The sequence below is a fragment of the Prunus avium genome, chromosome 1, assembly GCF_965620075.1.
Source record: "Prunus avium chromosome 1, drPruAviu1.hap1.1, whole genome shotgun sequence".
Classification (NCBI taxonomy): Eukaryota; Viridiplantae; Streptophyta; class Magnoliopsida; order Rosales; family Rosaceae; genus Prunus; species Prunus avium.
Genome location: NC_142284.1, coordinates 8,698,070 through 8,716,080, shown reverse-complemented (window position 1 = coordinate 8,716,080; position 18,011 = coordinate 8,698,070). Strand labels below are relative to the sequence as shown.

At 37.2% G+C, this 18,011-nt stretch overlaps 2 protein-coding genes across 5 annotated transcripts; both read left to right on the top strand.

Moving 5' to 3' along the window:
* Positions 1–352: 352 nt before the first annotated feature.
* Positions 353–9,437, top strand: LOC110763521 (ABC transporter B family member 4-like). Its single transcript, XM_088246764.1, has 13 exons — positions 353–721; positions 1,512–1,953; positions 2,298–2,352; positions 2,440–2,615; positions 2,698–2,919; positions 3,017–3,255; positions 5,366–5,891; positions 6,146–6,419; positions 6,528–7,408; positions 7,571–7,837; positions 7,990–8,253; positions 8,366–8,659; positions 8,827–9,437. The coding sequence occupies exons 2-13, from the start codon at positions 1,633–1,635 to the stop codon at positions 9,178–9,180; spliced, it is 3,873 nt and encodes a 1,290-aa protein (XP_088102890.1). The 5' UTR covers positions 353–721; positions 1,512–1,632; the 3' UTR covers positions 9,181–9,437.
* Positions 9,438–10,513: 1,076 nt separating this feature from the next.
* On the top strand, positions 10,514–17,957 carry LOC110764117 (hydroxyproline-rich glycoprotein family protein). 4 transcript variants are annotated; one of them, XM_088247141.1, is made up of 10 exons: positions 10,514–10,599; positions 11,252–11,400; positions 13,536–13,691; positions 13,809–14,429; positions 14,663–15,094; positions 15,189–15,320; positions 15,732–15,913; positions 16,005–16,116; positions 16,412–16,555; positions 17,323–17,957. In XM_088247141.1, exons 4-10 carry the CDS (start codon positions 13,845–13,847, stop codon positions 17,434–17,436), a joined length of 1,701 nt encoding a protein of 566 aa, XP_088103267.1. In that variant the 5' UTR covers positions 10,514–10,599; positions 11,252–11,400; positions 13,536–13,691; positions 13,809–13,844; the 3' UTR covers positions 17,437–17,957. The 4 variants fall into 4 exon arrangements, with proteins under 4 accessions (XP_088103267.1, XP_021822742.1, XP_088103266.1 ...); XM_021967050.2 differs by having other exon boundaries at positions 13,536–13,695; XM_088247140.1 differs by lacking the exon at positions 10,514–10,599 and adding an exon at positions 10,691–11,083 and having other exon boundaries at positions 13,536–13,695.
* The last annotated feature ends 54 nt before the right edge of the window (positions 17,958–18,011 follow it).

Sequence of the window (18,011 nt, the reverse complement as noted above, 5' to 3'; positions counted from 1 at the left end):
TGGTTTTTGTTTTGCTACCATTCCTCTGTCTTATTCCTTATTTTCATTCCCATGTATTCTATTCTAATTATATAATTCCAATACCAGCTTCTTGTTTTACTCATTTTGTTATATGTAGATGGGCAGTAGACACTGGTTAATCTATAGAGGGCAAAGCATCATGGCTTGTACCTTACACCTAATCTCATGATCGGATTACATACCATATAACCAAATAAATAATTACAAATTAGTACATATAAAATATGTATTTCAAGTGATTAAAAATAGTAGTTACTGGTTATCTTTGCATCGGAGTCCTTCATAAAGTGACTCTTTTTTACGGAAAATGAATGAGCTTAATGTTCTTATCACTAAGCTATGACCCATTGGGTCACATATGTGTTGTTACGTGACCAAAATTAAGATGATTTCAATATCTTTGCAGTACTCTTCTAGAAACTTTTCATTATTTTTTATAAAAAAAAATTGTGAATTTGATGGTGGGGGTAGGATGATCTAGTACAATTGACCACCGGACACCAGAAGAAGACGGCTGCGTCTCAATTTGCTAGCAGCAAGCAGAGGATCTGGAATTATATATTCGACTACCACCCAATGTCAAGGCAACCCAAGTTAGATTACCCATTATGTTTTCATAGGCCAAAAAAGAAAAAGAAACTCTACTTGTTCACTGTCAAAGCAGCAAGGCAAGAAGAGGAGCAGAGGGAGAACTAGAATGGTAAGTCTTTCAATTCAACTTAGTTTAAAAAGTATCAAGTTCATCAACCCATTTCCTAGAATGTGGTAAACTTGTTTCCTCTTCAGTGAGTATATTGATCTTTTGGTGATATTAATGTTTCCTGCAACACTTTTTTGAGTTGTATCTCAGGTGTTTGTGGTTATGTCTTTTGTCTTCAAAATTTTCACCTTTAGAGCATGCATTAGCTGGCAGCCCACTTGGTTTCTTTCTCTTTTCTCCTTCGTTTGATTCCTCGTTTTAGTTTTTAATTGTGTTTGTGGAGGATAGAATTTGCATCGTTTGCAGCGGTTGTAAAGTTTATTCTCAGCATGCTTTACGTTCATATATAATACTGACAAGAATTATACCTTCCCTGTGATTTCTCAATGCCTGCATTTTGCATGCCTGCTGTGTAGGGCTTCTTAAGTTTTGGTTTGGTTGGTTTTGATATTTTATTTTATTTTCTTGCAACAAACCCTCCTCACAATTGCTGCAGTTATTACTTGTTCTAATGTTCCTCTGTTTACTTTTCCTGTCTGTGTTGTTTCATCTTCTGGAACCACTTGCTCCGGCAGCTGGTTGTCTAATGCTGACACGTGCACAAACACACACAAACACAAAAGAAGAATATTGGAATAATAAGTGGAATTTTTTTATATTTTTGTTGACTGATCAACTCTGTATTCAATTAGATTAAGTTGGCATATGTTCCTTGGTTTGTGCTGTCAATTTTGTGCCCAAAAAAACATGTGTCTGGTTGCTAATTCAATCCATAAATGTTCTCTTGCAGCTCTGATCTCATCATCCAAGTTTGAGTTGCTTACTGTCAAAATATAGTTGCAATTTAGTTCTCTGAGGTGCTTGTTGTAAAATAGAGAAAACTTTACTAAATTATTATTGCTTCGAAAAACATGGCTGAGGAAAATCCTGCGGATGAAAATGTAAACAAGGAGCAGGGCACGACAGCATCGAACGGCCACTCAGCAGTGGAGGATTCTCAAAACAACCCACACGATACAAACAAGAGCAAGGAGGATGGCACCAAAACAGTACCATATTACAAGCTTTTCTCCTTTGCTGATTCCTTGGATTACCTGTTAATGTCTGTTGGTACAATCAGCGCTATTGGAAATGGGGTCTGCATGCCTCTAATGACCATAATCTTTGGAGATGTGGTTAATTCTTTTGGAGGAACTGAGAATAATAAAGAAGTGGTTGATGCAGTTACCAAGGTAAATATTCTGTGACTAAAAACTGTTAGATAGGTAACTCAGTTAATGTGACATCTTCATAGAAATTAAGTCAACTAAGTAACAGCAGCAAAACGAAACAACAAAATTCTACTTAAATACATTGTTCTATCCAGTTCCAACAGAATTATATCAACTGAGCTTACTTCTGTCTTTTAAGTTCTATTTTGGTTCTCTAGTATGTCTAACTTTGTTGCTAAAATAGGGAGTTCCTTCACCAAATAAGTTCTCGATTAAGCAAAAGTCATATTTGCTAAATTGTGCTGGATGAAATTATAATGAACAAGGTTTAATTAGAAATAACTTGGCCAATTCAATATTATCAGGTTGCTCTAAAGTATGTCTACTTGGCTGTGGGAGCGGCTTCAGCTTCATTTCTACGTAAGTACACTGAACTCCCTGCTGTTGCATCAAACAAATAATTTGGCTTTTCAGAAACTGAGAAGATCAACTTTTTCTATATGCCAGAGATGTCTTGCTGGATGGTCACTGGAGAGAGACAGGCTGCTCGAATAAGAAGTTTATACTTGAAAACAATATTGAGGCAAGATGTTGCCTTTTTTGATAAAGAAACTAACACTGGGGAAATTGTTGGGAGGATGTCAGGTGATACTGTGCTCATTCAAGAGGCCATGGGCGAGAAGGTATTTACATGCCACACACAAAAGCCTTTAGTTGTTGCTATTTTCTCCAGTAACCTCTTATTCTTTCATTTTCTTATTGCAGGTGGGAAAATTTGTCCAGTTAATTGCAACATTCGTAGGAGGCTTTGTTATAGCATTTGTTAAGGGATGGCTTCTCACCCTTGTCATGCTATCTTCTATTCCCCTTCTTGTCCTCTCTGGTGCCATCATAGGCATCATTATTTCAAAGGTGGCATCCCGTCAACAAACTGCTTATTCAGTGGCAGCAACTATGGTAGACCAGACCATAGGGTCAATCAGAACAGTAGGCCTACTTGTCTTTAAAATTTTTTAAGCAAAAATTTATTACTTCTATTTTCTTTGTGTAGTACTAAATCTGATACGTACTGTTCCCAATTCAGGTTGCATCTTTTACAGGAGAAAAGCAAGCTATAGCTAATTACAACAACTCCTTAATTAAAGCTTACAACTCCGGTGTGCAAGAGGGTTTGGCATCTGGGTTCGGTATTGGTTCGGTCATGCTTATTGTAAATTCCAGTTATGCTTTGGCTACATGGTTTGGCGGAAAGATGATACTTGAAAGAGGATATACAGGAGGAGAAGTCATGAATGTAGTTTTTGCTGTGTTGACTGGCTCCATGTAAGTTGTATTTCAGTAAAATTTAATGAACAAATTTATTGATCCTAGCACTATTGTGCTAGTTAACATGTTTGCATTTCTGCGTGATCTACTGACTACTCTCCCTCCCCCTTCAGTCCAAAATTTGATATGTGATTCTTCAAAAGATCAAAATATAACTGAAGGAAACAAGCATATAATGCTTAGGAAATGAACTTTAGCCACAACTTATACAACAAAAAATTCTAAATGGCGGATTCATTTTGTTTATACTAGAACTTTTTTCATTTTAAACCAAGTATCTTAGCCTAGTCTCTTTGAACACAAATAGAAAAAGGAAAAAGGGAATAAATCTTTTACCCTTGATGACATTTTCTTGATTTCTCAAGAATGAACACCTTTGTTGAAAAGACATTTTCTTTCTCTTGATTTTGACTCCTTCGCCTTAAGGCGCCAAGATTGGAGTCCTCTACCTCACCACATCAAATGCTCCTAGAGATGAAGAGAAGGCAATCAAGAAGTATGGCTGCTAGTCTACTTCTTGATTGGACCAATTTTGGTTTATGGAAGATGAGATACAAAGATAATCACTCATCAACCAAAGTAGGAAACCAAAAACCCTAGCTAGGTTTTCTCCAACACTAAGCTTATATATGACAACACAAAAGGCAAGTGGGTGGGTATTTGGGGCTACATTTGGTCCATGGGTCATGTCATCTTATGCCACTTATTCCTTGGGCCCAATAGCCTTTTGGGCTATTTTGTTAATTTCCTTTGAAATCATATTTAAAAGCCCAATCAAATATTTTTATATATCAACATTAATTCCATAATTATTCTTTTAATTATAATTTAACTATTAAATTATAATTATAGTCTTACTTAATTGACCCAGTCGAACTATTTGACTTTGGTCAATTGCTCCGGTCAACATGTCTACTTTTTACCGTTGACTTTGACATTTGATTATCAACCATTAACTTGTGTCTCCTCATTTCATTTCTCCTCATTTGTACCTCTAATCGCATTCTTTGGGCGTACAGATCCGTAGGTTCCCTTTAGCATTATAGTGAGTTGACTCAACTCCTCAGAAATGATATACGAATTAAATTCCACAATTTAATTCTTCCTATTAATAAAGGTTAATTAAAACCTTTTAGGACATCCACAAACCATGGTTGTCGCCTAGCAGCAAGTCACGACTATCCGAGCTAAATGAGACGTTGTGAAAAAACCTATTCAAATTGGAATGACCGTGCAATTGAATCATTCTCTTATGTCAATAGTCCTTATTCACATTATTAGATCATGTAATCTGATTATCAATATCTTAATGTGAATCATTCCTTTTATTTGATTATCTTGGTAAGATTTGAAGACTTCTTCTTTCAAGTCTTATCCACTACTCTGCGTAGAGATTTGACTAATCATATCTTTGAGTATTCTCTCTCCTTTACTGAGAGTAAAGATTCCTTGTTGTATATTTATTTGCTTCAATGACTCTATTGAGAATCCTGATGAGTACCTTTAAGCTATGCCTAATTTAGCATAACCATATAGTGTCCTCAAAGATTAACAACATAGCCACAAAACATCTATGATGCCTCAGGTTTAAGGATTAGTTTGCACCATTGCAATTTATGAGTTCCAGCTTGACATGTGAGTAAAGACTTTTATATTGTAACTCATGTGTTAGATCGCATTCAGTGTACTTGTTCTTCTACAAGCACCTACACACATATCGATGTGTCTTCACACTTAATGACTTGAGACCTTGCCATTCCCTACATGTAGAGACGATACTGTGTGTACTAGTCTTTGCGGAATATTAACGCCCAATCAATATTCCTATGATCAGGAACATATTCAGGATTTAGGGATGATGGGAAGTCTCCATATATACAATCTCATTACATAACTCTCATATCCACTTGTGTATTCCTTGGACAATGGTTGTTCTACATATTGAAAGATAATATAGGATGATTTAATGTATAAAACAACATATCTTGCCCATTGATAACATAATATGTCTTTTATCAAAGATATCCTTAACTCTAACTATTACATAATTAGTTGGCTTTAAGGGCATATTTCTAACAATAACAATGTTTCTCTGATAAATGTTCAGGTCTCTTGGGCAGGCATCTCCATGCTTGAGTGCTTTTGCTGCTGGACAAGCTGCAGCTTATAAGATGTTAGAGACAATTAACAGAAAGCCAGAGATTGATGCTTATGACACTAATGGGCAACAATTAAACGATATCCGTGGAGACATAGAACTGAAGGATGTTTATTTTAGTTATCCTGCAAGACCGGATGAACAAATATTCCATGGATTTTCTCTGTCAATACCTAGTGGTGCAACTGCTGCTTTGGTTGGAGAGAGTGGAAGTGGTAAATCAACTGTAATCAGTTTGATTGAGAGATTTTATGACCCCCAAGCTGGCGAAGTTCTTATTGATGGCATTAATCTCAAAGAGTTCCAGCTGAAATGGATCAGACAGAAAATAGGCCTTGTCAGCCAGGAACCCGTTTTATTTACTTGTAGCATTAAAGATAATATTGCCTATGGGAAGGATGGTGCAACCACTGAAGAAATAAGGGCTGCTGCCGAGCTTGCCAATGCTGCTAAATTCGTAGACAAATTGCCTCAGGTTAATTTCATCTAAACTTTCCTTTTAAGTTTGGGTATTTTCTTGTCTGAAATTTTTCTGTGTATTTTTCAGTTCCACAACCATGGAAGGTTATTGAGATATCTAGTGATCTTATCATTGTATTATTGCAAAGATGGAAATATAGACATATTACAAGAATTTTCTAAAACTTTGGATTATTTCAATTATTTATTTAACATAGATTCATTCAATTCCCTTTTTCTTATTTCTGGTTGTGTGATTTATGCATTTAGGGACTGGACACAATGGTTGGTGAGCATGGAACTCAGCTATCTGGGGGCCAAAAGCAGAGAGTTGCTATAGCTAGAGCAATTCTCAAAGACCCAAGAATTCTACTTTTAGATGAAGCCACGAGTGCTCTTGATGCAGAATCTGAGAGAATTGTGCAGGAGGCACTGGACAGAATTATGGTCAACCGGACTACTGTGATTGTAGCCCACCGCTTGAGCACAGTAAGGAATGCTGACACCATTGCTGTTATACATCGAGGCACAATTGTTGAAAAAGGTAATGCATTTGAATGCCGAATCTTATTGTCTATAGTTCATCATAATGTTACAATTCATCCTATTCTTAGTCCAATAGTGTTACAATTCACAAACCACAAGTGAGCAGGTCCACATTCTGAGCTAATTAAGGACCCTGAAGGAGCATATAGCCAGCTTATAAGGTTGCAAGAAATGAGCAGCATATCAGAACAGACTGCTGTAAATGATCACGAAAGGCTTAGCAATGTGGATTCTCGAAGACATTCAAGTAAAAGATTTTCAAACTTACGATCCATAAGCCAGGGATCATCTGGAAGGGGAAGTAGTAGTCGTCATTCCTTCTCTATCTCACATGGTGTACCCTTAGGTGTCCTTGAAACAACATCTGCAGAGCCTGATATTCCTGCTTCAACATCATCAACAGTCCCTCCAGAAGTCTCACTTCGCCGCCTGGCCTACCTGAACAAGCCAGAGATCCCAGTGTTATTACTAGGTACTATAGCTGCAGCAGCCAATGGGGTAATCTTACCTATTTTTGGGATATTGATATCCAGTATTATCAAGACCTTTTTCGAGCCACCTCATCAACTCCGTAAGGATTCAAAGTTTTGGGCGTTAATCTTTCTTGTTTTTGGAGTGGCATCTTTCATAGCACAGCCATCAAGACATTACCTTTTTGCTGTGGCGGGGTGTAAGTTAATAAAACGAGTCCGGTCAATGTGCTTTGAGAAGGTGGTTTATATGGAAGTAAGTTGGTTTGACGATCCTGAGCACTCAAGTGGTGCAATTGGTGCAAGGCTTTCTGCAGATGCAGCTTCTCTGCGCAGTCTTGTTGGAGATGCTCTAGGTTTGCTGGTTCAGAATTTAGCAACTGCAATTGCTGGTTTGTGTATTGCTTTTGTAGCAAATTGGCAACTTGCTCTTATAATCCTTGTTCTGCTACCTCTATTAGGAGTAAATGGTTATTTTCAAGTCAAGTTCATGAAAGGATTCAGTGCAGATGCAAAGGTATTTCTCCAAAGTCCAAACTTTACAACAACCAATAAAAAAAGGAAGAGAATATGTATATATATATATATATATATATATAGAACATCATCCAATCTCACATGCATAATATATATAAGACCATTCCTTTTTGCCAATGTTCAAAATTTTAAATGGTTGCAGAAAATGTACGAGGATGCAAGTCAAGTAGCCAATGATGCAGTGGGGAGTATTAGAACAATTGCTTCCTTTTGTGCTGAAGAGAAGGTGATTGAATTGTACCAGAAGAAATGCAAAGGCCCTATTAAGACAGGGATAAGACAAGGGTTAATCAGTGGGATTGGTTTTGGGCTGTCATTCTTTTTTCTCTTTTCTGTGTATGCCTGCAGTTTTTATGCTGGTGCCCGACTTGTTGCATCAGGCAAAACAACATTCTCTGATGTTTTCCGGGTTAGTTTTTCTGCCTTGTGCTACAAGTCTTTAAGTAAATAGAAGAGAAAACATAAGCAGAGGATCCGAACTCTGCTAAATAAGTACTTGTTACTTAAGAATTAAATCTTCACTAGTCCATTGCTAACATTTTGCTTTCCTCTGGTTTGCAGGTTTTCTTTGCTCTCACGATGACAGCTATTGCAGTGTCTCAGTCAGGTTCCCTAACCCCTGATTTAAGTAAAGGAAAGAGCTCTACTTCTTCCATATTTGCAATTCTTGATCGGAAATCAAAAATAGACTCCAGTGATGAATCTGGAACAACTATAGAAAATGTGAAGGGAGAAATTGAACTTCGCCATGTCAGTTTCAAGTATCCAACTAGACCTGACGTGCCAATCTTCCAGGATCTTTGCTTGACCATTCATCATGGCAAGGTAACTTAGTAACATGTTTTGTTCTTTTACTCATTTCAATCAATAAATAAGATTTGGACCTCGTAGTCTTATTCAGGTTTCTGGAACTTACAATTTTAATTATGTTATTCAGACAGTTGCTTTGGTTGGAGAAAGTGGCAGTGGGAAATCGACAGTTGTCTCTTTGTTGCAGAGATTTTATGAACCTGATTCCGGTCACATTACATTAGATGGAGTTGAAATCCAAAAGCTACAGCTCAAGTGGTTGAGACAGCAAATGGGACTGGTGAGCCAGGAGCCTGTATTGTTTAATGACACTATCAGAGCCAACATTGCATATGGAAAGGAAGGGAATGCAACAGAAGCTGAAATTATAGCTGCTGCAGAATTGGCAAATGCTCACAAGTTCATCAGTAGTTTACAACAGGTAGGCACTACAAAATTAACAAGCTTGTCAATTTCTTTTGGCCACAAATACTATAATATAATCTATCGCCATGGTGCTGCATAAATGAGGACTAGTTGATGAAAATTCACAAAATTTTATTCAGAACGTTGAATATTAACCATGTGAAGTTTGGGAAAACAATGCAGGGTTATGATACAATAGTAGGAGAGCGGGGGATTCAATTGTCAGGTGGACAGAAGCAAAGGGTGGCAATTGCAAGAGCTATAATGAAGGCACCAAAGATACTACTACTAGATGAAGCCACAAGTGCTCTTGATGCTGAATCTGAACGAGTGGTTCAAGATGCATTGGACCGAATCATGGTGGATCGAACCACAGTCGTGGTTGCCCATCGGTTATCCACGATTAAGGGTGCAGATGTAATCGCAGTGGTAAAAAATGGAGTCATTGCAGAGAAAGGAAAGCATGAAACTTTGATCCGTATCAAGGATGGCATTTATGCTTCTTTGGTAGCATTGCATGCAAGTGCCTCATCTTAGAGAGCTTTTATATTCTTTTTATCCAAAGGAAAAAGAATATGTAATGTAATATATTTTTATGCAGAGAGGGTAAATTACCAAGAGGCATTTTTTTCTTTCTTTCTTGAAAGCTTCAATTGGAGAGCAACACAACACTAATGAGTTAAAACTCATTATAATTATTTATGGTATTTATGGTTTAGTAGCTTGAATAACAATATATTATTATTAGTCCTAGCTGTAATACATACTATAAAAGTTGATTGATTGAGGGCTCATTCAATTTCTTGTGTTTTAACATTTTCAATGATTGAAGGGGTTGGTGCCTTTGACATCTAAATTGGCCCCTCAACAACCCAATTTCTCCATTCACAAAACAACAAAAAGTGGATTAAACTTTACTCCATAAACAATCATACAAAACAAGTCAAGCCCACTTTTTTGCACGCTCATACAAAACCCCATAACAATAAGCATTTTTATTTTAGCTCTAGAGTGGTGGTTCTACTTCTACATCCACTTATTGAATTGATCATCCACATATTAGTGGCCTGGTGATGACTGAGACTGTCATTGACATCTGACCTCTGATCTGACCCGCCACCTATTTCATACTCTGCTTGTGTACTAAAAAAATCCTAGCTTCTCTTTTCAAGCATCAACAATTGGGACCAAAGCCTCCTATTTTTGTAGACACTCGTGTGTAGTTGGAAAAACTCAACGGGGAAGGAAGAGGAGAGGGATAAGGCGATCAAAATTAGATTATTTGAGGGACACTCTTGCGAGGCTCATATACATTGTATTTTCATAATCCGAACCGTCTATTTTTCATGATCACCTATCAACTACTTTATGGGCTCATTTCAATGCGGTAATATTTGCTAGAGTCAAATGACCTTCCCTCCCATAAAAAACATGACCCAATATCTCAAACATATGAGACCTAAGCTTGAGTTTATCTAACACCACAGTGAAAGATTTGTTGAAGAAAGTGGACCCAGGCCTCTTTATTCAATCATTGAGAAAACCCAAAAATCTTTTTGGACATATTTTGTGATTTGAGACGCTGTAATATTAAATTTGCAAGTAGTACTAAATTGTGTGTAGTTTTCTTTTCTTCGATCACATGTTATGCAGTTAGACTGTTGACAGTGTTAACCTCTCCGGTGTAAATTCAAGCATTAATTAAGCATTGATTAAGGAATTTGATTAATTACTCACGTGAATTAGATAGTTTCAATCAACATCAATTGGAGACAATATATGTCACAATCAAACCAACAAATGAGACATCATGTGATGTAAAGTTGCAACTGACCAACCAATTGGACACACTCTTATTAACTTGTATATACAACTTTCCAATCCTAGTGTTAAATCCTTCAAAGGAAATCCCATCCCCCCAGTTTTCTTTCTGGCTTGTTGATCAACAGCCTTCAGGTACTTTTCTTCTGCAATCTGCATTTCATGTATGTTCTCTAAGATTTGCCTATTAACCTATGCATTCTATGGGCCTGCTCCCGTACAGTATTTCTAGAATGGCTAAAAGTTTTTTCAAATAACCAAAAACCGGAGTTTCATTAGCCGAAATCTTCTCCATCTTAGCTAGCTACCCTTTTTGCAAATTTGAAATTTGACAATGCCCGAGTGAAAGATTGAAACCAATGTAAGGGGCCATCAGCCATGTTAAGGTGGTCCATAATTTGGAGAATATGAGACAAAAGCATGAGCTGAATTAAGGCAATTGGGCATCATGCATACACCAAGCAATTTCTTTTAGCTAGCTTGAGTCTGCGGTGGCTTTGAAATTCAGCGCATGCAGAAGAACAAGTCACAGTCTCAAATAGACTCACAATTACTCACTGTCACATGCAGCACTGTTGCATTGCATGTATATATATAGTTCATTCAAAAAGTTTCACGGGTGAGCTATGTATTTTCTTTTATACCCATTTTTCCCATCTGCGTGGTCCCTGTAAATTTTAAAACTGGAAAGCCATGCAGGCCTAATTTTCACATGGGGTCACATTGGAACTTGAAACCTCTGTTTGTTATATATGCTAATAGTTGAAAGGCTTTTCATTTCACTCAGTTGCAGGGCTGGCTGGCAGAACACAGAGAAACGTTTCATTTTGTTTATGCAGAGCAGCAGATGGATTCCACGTACTATGACGGAGGAAAAGCAGGCACAAAGAGAAAGAGTAGAACTTTGATTTTCATCTGATTTGAGGGTTAAGTAAGGTATGGTGCTGCTGATGACTTCTAGCTTTCTCAATCAACTAGTGCTTTTGCTTTTTGTGTCTTTTTATGCAGCACTGTATTTTCTAATCCGTAGGTTCATCTTACTTTTCTGATCCATATATAACATCTGTGGTGGGATTTGGAAGCTGCAAGTTGCAACTATACTTTTTGGATAGAACCCTATTTGCATGTTGCTTTGAAAATATTTAACAATAGTCTTTATTTTTTTAATACAAGCGATAGTCTAAATTAGAGATGAAGGGAATTTCTCACACATACACAACTATTATGTCGTGGGGATTCAAACTTAAGACCTCTAGTCTGCAAGTTCATGTCTTTTTCCAATAGTCTTAGCTGGTCTTTAGATGTCCCTATCTTAATTTTTGGGTATGGAATATATTTACTCTAGCCCAATATTTAATTTAGAAATTACAACCGAGGATTCTCATAGCTAGCGATCAACTTCTTATTGTGTCTTTTAGTGGAAGATTTGAATATGGGATATTTTCCGACGGTGGAAAAAAAAGTATCATTAAACTAAGAGTCAGTTGATAAACTGATTTATAGTTAGTGATTCTACCTTTTTCTGATAAATAATCCTTTACTCCCATCTTACCCTATCATCAATTTGAAAATTGCTAGTTTAATATCTACTCAAATCCTAAGAGCCACAAATAATCGCAATCATCTTTTTTCCTCCTTATCCTTTTCTTATTTCCATGGCCAAAATCTGAATATTTGTCTGGTAAATATAATTTTTGTTTTCCTTGTGAGATAAGAGAGAGTATGTAATAATTAACCGTCCCAATACTGATTTTGACATTGAGGAGTATAAAGAATATGGACCCCAACAAAAACTACACTTTCTGCTATATTTCCTTTTCTTGCACAAACAAAAGATTGGATTCTTTTCAATTTTCTTGAGAGGACAAACGCATCTTAATTGGTTGAAGAGTAACGAGTACCACACAAAGAGAAGACTAAATAAACACAACACAACTCATTTGAAATTCCATATGTGTGGAAGACAGCACTACAAAAAATATAATATCAAAAGCTTTCTAGAAAACAAATTCCATAAAACCAAACATGCACCAAATCCTATAATATTAATTAAGCCAATGGAATTAATAATTAGGGTCTGTGGAGATTAGTTCAATGGCCCATAATTGTGACTTGCAACCAACCATTTGGAGAGGGGAGCAGTTTGAGCTTAGAAGACAACTTGAATGAATCAAAATCTTCCATTTATGAGTGAATTATGATTCGTCTTTACGCATTAAGAAACCACCGTTCGATTGAATATAAATATATTTTGATTCGAAAAAGGGTTCCTTTTCTGCATTCATCCATATCTTCCAATCATTCTCATGGGTCTTGACTCTCATATGAGTATATAAATGTGTCCTTGTCCCTACATGTCACGGACCCATCTCTTATTCTATGTGGTACGACACGACAACCTGAGCATGATGAGCACATCAAGTACGATAGCAAATATTATAAGATGCTAAAACGTTTCCATTTGTTTTCAGATATTTTTTTGTTATTGTAAAAGTTAGAAAGGGAATAAGGATTTTCTCACACACATTACCAAGGTGTCATGAGAGTTCGAATCTGAGAGCACTGACAGGTTAAGATCTTTTCTCACTGAACTAGATCCCGTTGGCCGTTTTCATATTTTAAATGAAAGTTAAAAATGAAAGAGAATTTTGAAAATAAATTTCTAAATGGACCACGAAAAGGTTGATCATTGTTTTTTAGCTATTAAAAGAGAAAATTTAAAAGGTTCTTCTTTTTTTTCGTTTTTTTTTTATCGTTAAGGACAAGAGTATCTTGATTCCTTTCAAATTTCATGAATACTTAATGGCTCATAAAACCCCAAAGGACGTTTCTTCCTTACAAAATTTAAAATTCTGGGATTTAATTTAATTCACCATTAAGCGTGTTAGGTGATGTGGAGTCTAAATGATGATGGATGGATAATTTTATGTCATCATTAAATAACCAAGAATTAAAAATGCATTAAACACAAATTCTAACTGAAAATTCATTATGTGCACAGAAACTGATAAAAACACAATCACAATATGGAATGTTATACTTGTGTTCTCAGCACCTCAGATTTTCCACAGGCTCAGAGGTCGTGAACTCTCTATTGGGTTTGTTGCTAATTTGCTGGAGATTGAAAGGTGGCCAAGATAAGTGGTTCTTTTGCTCGATTTGGTGTGGTCAATGAGGGATGTCTGTTGTGGGTTCTTGAGAGCCATTGATGAAAGTTGATGTATAAAGTAGGTAAGTCAACTGCCGAGTGCAGGCCCCATAAGTACCCATGCACCAATATTGCAGTACAGAATCTAACAGAAGCTCCTAAATCAAATCTCTGTTCCATTGTTTTGTTGTTGCAGTTGCAGGTTGCTTCGAGAAGACAATACCTTTAGGCCATGAGCATGAAGCAAGGGACGCCACCATCTTCAACAAAGAGTGAAAGCAAAGTTTCTGGTAATATGTCACAGCCAACACCACCATCTTATCTCAGAGCTTCAGCTTCTTCCAAAGCAAAGGAGTCTCCTAGTCCAAGGCCATCAAGAGCAAAGTCAGTCTCCCCAGATGTGAATTGTGACAATTCCAGGAGCATTAGGAGGTCTCTTTTGCTCAACAAGCCTAAATCTGGAGAGTTAATGTTGGGATCTCAGAAAAGTAAGGAACTTGAAGAGACTAAAGTTGTGGGTAGGCCTGGAAACCGGCAGGTTGCTGAGCAATTTGTAAGGCCAAGGCGGCAGAGGCCTGCGGATCCTAATTCCAATAGAAATGAAGAAGACCCACATGAGAAAAACAGAGAATTGCAGGAAAAACTTGACATGAGTGAGAGTTTGATCATGAATTTGCAGGCTGAGGTGTTGGCCTTGAAGGCAGAGTTGGATAAGACTCAGTGCTTGAACGTGGAGCTGCAGTCACAGAACAAAAACCTCACTGAGAAACTAGCTGCTGCTGAAGCAAAGATAGCAGCTTTTACCTCTCGTGAACAGGTAAAGACACGAACTTTCATGAGTCTGTGATTGTTTTCCGTGAAATGGTGGTGCCTTTATTGGTTGCAATGTTTATTCACTGCAGTTATTGATTTTGTTCTTAATATTTGATTGTGGGTTTTGCGCTTTTAAGATTTTGTATCTGTTTCTGGAAGAAAATTCAATTTGGTTGTTCTGAAATATAGTCTTGATTATTTGTAGTTTTGATATCATTTCTGTTTTGGCTGATGTAGCGGGAGACAAATGGAGAGTACCAGAGCCCTAAATTTAAAGACCTTCAGAAACTCATTGCCAACAAATTAGAACGCCCAGTAGTAAAGAAAGAGGCAGTCAAAGAAAAAAGTGCTAATAAAACACCAGCTCCAGCACCAACTGGTACAATTCCTAGAGTTGCAGCCACCCAATCTGGGCCACCACCTCCGCCCCCACCACCACCATCAGTTCGATCCCCGACCCCACCACCACCTCCACCTCAGCCCTCAGTGAGAACAACTACCAGTGCCACTCAGAAGGCTCCATCCCTTGTAGAATTTTATCACTCATTAAGAAAGCAAGAGGTGAAGAGGGACTCTCCAGAATCTAGAAACCATCATAAACCATCGGCTATTAGTGCACATAATAGCATAGTCGGAGAGATTCAAAACCGTTCAGCACATCTGTTAGCTGTAAGCTTTTATGAGTTTGATACCTTATTGCTTCTTTTGTTTCTGCTGCCTCAGCTTGAAGTTTGAATCATTATTTAATGACAATTCTTTCCAGATAAAAGCAGATGTTCAAACAAAAGGAGAGTTCATAAATGACCTTATCCAGAAGGTGCTGGTTGCAGCATATACTGATATAGAAGATGTCCTAAAATTTGTGGATTGGCTTGATGGAGAACTCTCATCCTTGGTACTTTCTAACGCCCAACTATCTTTAATTTTACCAAATCAAAAAAGTATCATATTTTCTGTACCATTCCATATGCAGAAGCCAAGATTTTCTAGAATCAATTGCAACTGTAGGATATATTTTATGGAGAGAATTGCAAGCCAAACATATAACAAACAGGGGGTTGTAAATATTTGTAATCTATTAGCCTGCCTAAGATGGTCGAGTGGTATCTCTGATTGCAATTCAGCTTATCTTGTATTACTTTAGGCCATTTAGGTACTTAAAAATGTTAATCTTCCATTGGCTTCTGCTTTGGAGAGTTTTGAAACTGGGCACCCCTACTATATTGTAATGTAAGAAGCTTAACTGGTTCAGAGAGTCAGATACATGAATGGGTGGATAAGTCTAACATTTTCATGCCTTCTACAGGCTGATGAACGGGCTGTCTTAAAGCATTTTAAGTGGCCTGAGAGGAAAGCTGATGCCATGCGAGAAGCTGCAATAGAATATCGTGACCTTAAAATGTTGCGAAGTGAGATTTCTTCTTATAAGGATGACACTGACATTCCATGTGCAGCTGCCTTGAAGAAGATGGCTGGCTTATTAGACAAGTAAGAACTATGTAAATTATCTTTTATATTCGTTAAAAGTATTTCTAGGCCCAGCATGTTAATGTTGCTCTCTCTCATCTCATTGTCTAAGGTCGGAGCGAAGTATGCAAAGGCTAATTAAGTTAAGAAACTCAGTTATGCGTTCTTATCAGGAATTGAAAATTCCAATCGATTGGATGCTTGATTCTGGGATTGTGAGTAAGGTATGCTTTTTTTTGTGCATTCTCTAATATATTGAGTGTGATAATGAAATTATGCAGTTTAATTTGAAAAATACAGATTTCAGCATGGCAGAAACCTTTTAAAGTATCTTCACATTTTTGGTAGATTAAACTTTCTGCAGAGCTATATCAGCATATCTCCTGCTGTATTTAGTGGCTTTGTTCAATCTCATTGTCTGTAATCTTATGTCAGGAATTATTTTAAAGCCTTGTGTACATCATTATTTAGCGGCTGTTGAGGAATATGCTTATGTTTATATTGTCCCAAATTGTGTAGATAAAGAAGGCTTCCATGAATCTGGCTAATGTTTATATGAAGAGGGTGACGATGGAGCTTGAATCCATTCGGAATTCAGATAGAGAAACAAGTCAAGAATCTCTTCTGCTTCAGGGCGTGCATTTTGTATATAGGGCTCACCAGGTAATCCTTGAGTCAGCAATTTCTATGTTTGTTCATAGTTATGGTATGGATAGGATCACCTAACAAGGAGCCTAATGAATCCATTTAAGAGAAAATAAGGGCAATCAAGTCGGGTTGCACTGAATATCATAGGGGATATTGTTTCAATTTTGGAGCAGCAAATGTATAACTCACACTTTCAAGTGTTGTTTTTCCCTCTAATATGAATCCACCCACCCTCTTTATTATGAGAAGCTGAACAGTGAGCAAGAATGATAAAAAGGAGAAACTCCTTTCTTTGCTGTGCAGTATCTCAGTTAATGACCTCATGGTAGGTTAATGGAGACTGGACATATGATGGATTTGGGGTACTATGTTTCATCACATGCGGCATTTCTCTGAAATGGCTTGGGTTCCCTGTCTAATTTTCTATTGTTATGTAGACATCTTGGGTTCCCTGTCTAATCGGATTCTTGCCTGGGAGTAACAACAAAGTTGCTGCAACTGGATTCGTTTTCCCTTTTTTCTGTTCCAATCTTTATTTGCACTATAAGACAGACCTCTTATCATGGGATAAGGCAACCTTTTAACAAACCAACTTCATAAGATCTTCAAGCTTATAAAATTTTAGAAGCTGACTTCATATGATGAATTACACATGGAATGCAATTGTTGACTTTCTTCTTGATATTATGTCATGTGCCCTTAATACCCCCTTTTATATTTGTCCTCTGAGCTGCCTACATTGTGGAACTCTTTTCTCATTCTGTTTCCTGGTATGTCTGCAGTTTGCTGGAGGTCTAGACTCTGAAACATTATGTGCTTTTGAAGAAATAAGACAGCGAGTACCGGGACACTTGGGAGGTTCTCAAGAGCTGTTGGCTGGCATAGCATCTTCCTAACAAGCTGCAATGAGAGACTTCCTGCTGCCAATTATAAGTTTATAAGAAAGTTAAGCATTTTCTTCATTTTATTTTTTTGAAGTTTACAAGAACCCCAGCTGCAAACAGAAGTCGAATAATTGACTGCAAAAGGTTCAAAATCCAGTTTTGTGAAGCATTGAGAAGTGAAGAATGTTGAATCACTCAGAGGCTACCTAAAACCGGCTTTCCAGGCCGACTACTGATGGCATGGACATGGACTCTTCACCAATCAAAGCTCCTACTATGATCAACTGACTATGGTAACAGTTGCTGTAAAAGATCTCCTACTGATTATACTTTCTGCTTTTTGTGTATAATATTAAACAATGTTCACTGTATTTAATCTTCTTTTGTGATAAGATCCCAGCTCAACTGCCTGTGGCTTTATTTTACCTTTTTTTTGTTCTCTAAAGAGATCTATAAATTTAGCACTTGTATTTTGAAAATTGGTTGTGCATTGCACAGGCTGCCCTATTGTCCCCAAGAATGTTTGGTGTCCACGGAAATTTCTTGCTGTTTTTGCTAATTACCTGCATGAGATTGATTCCGATCCT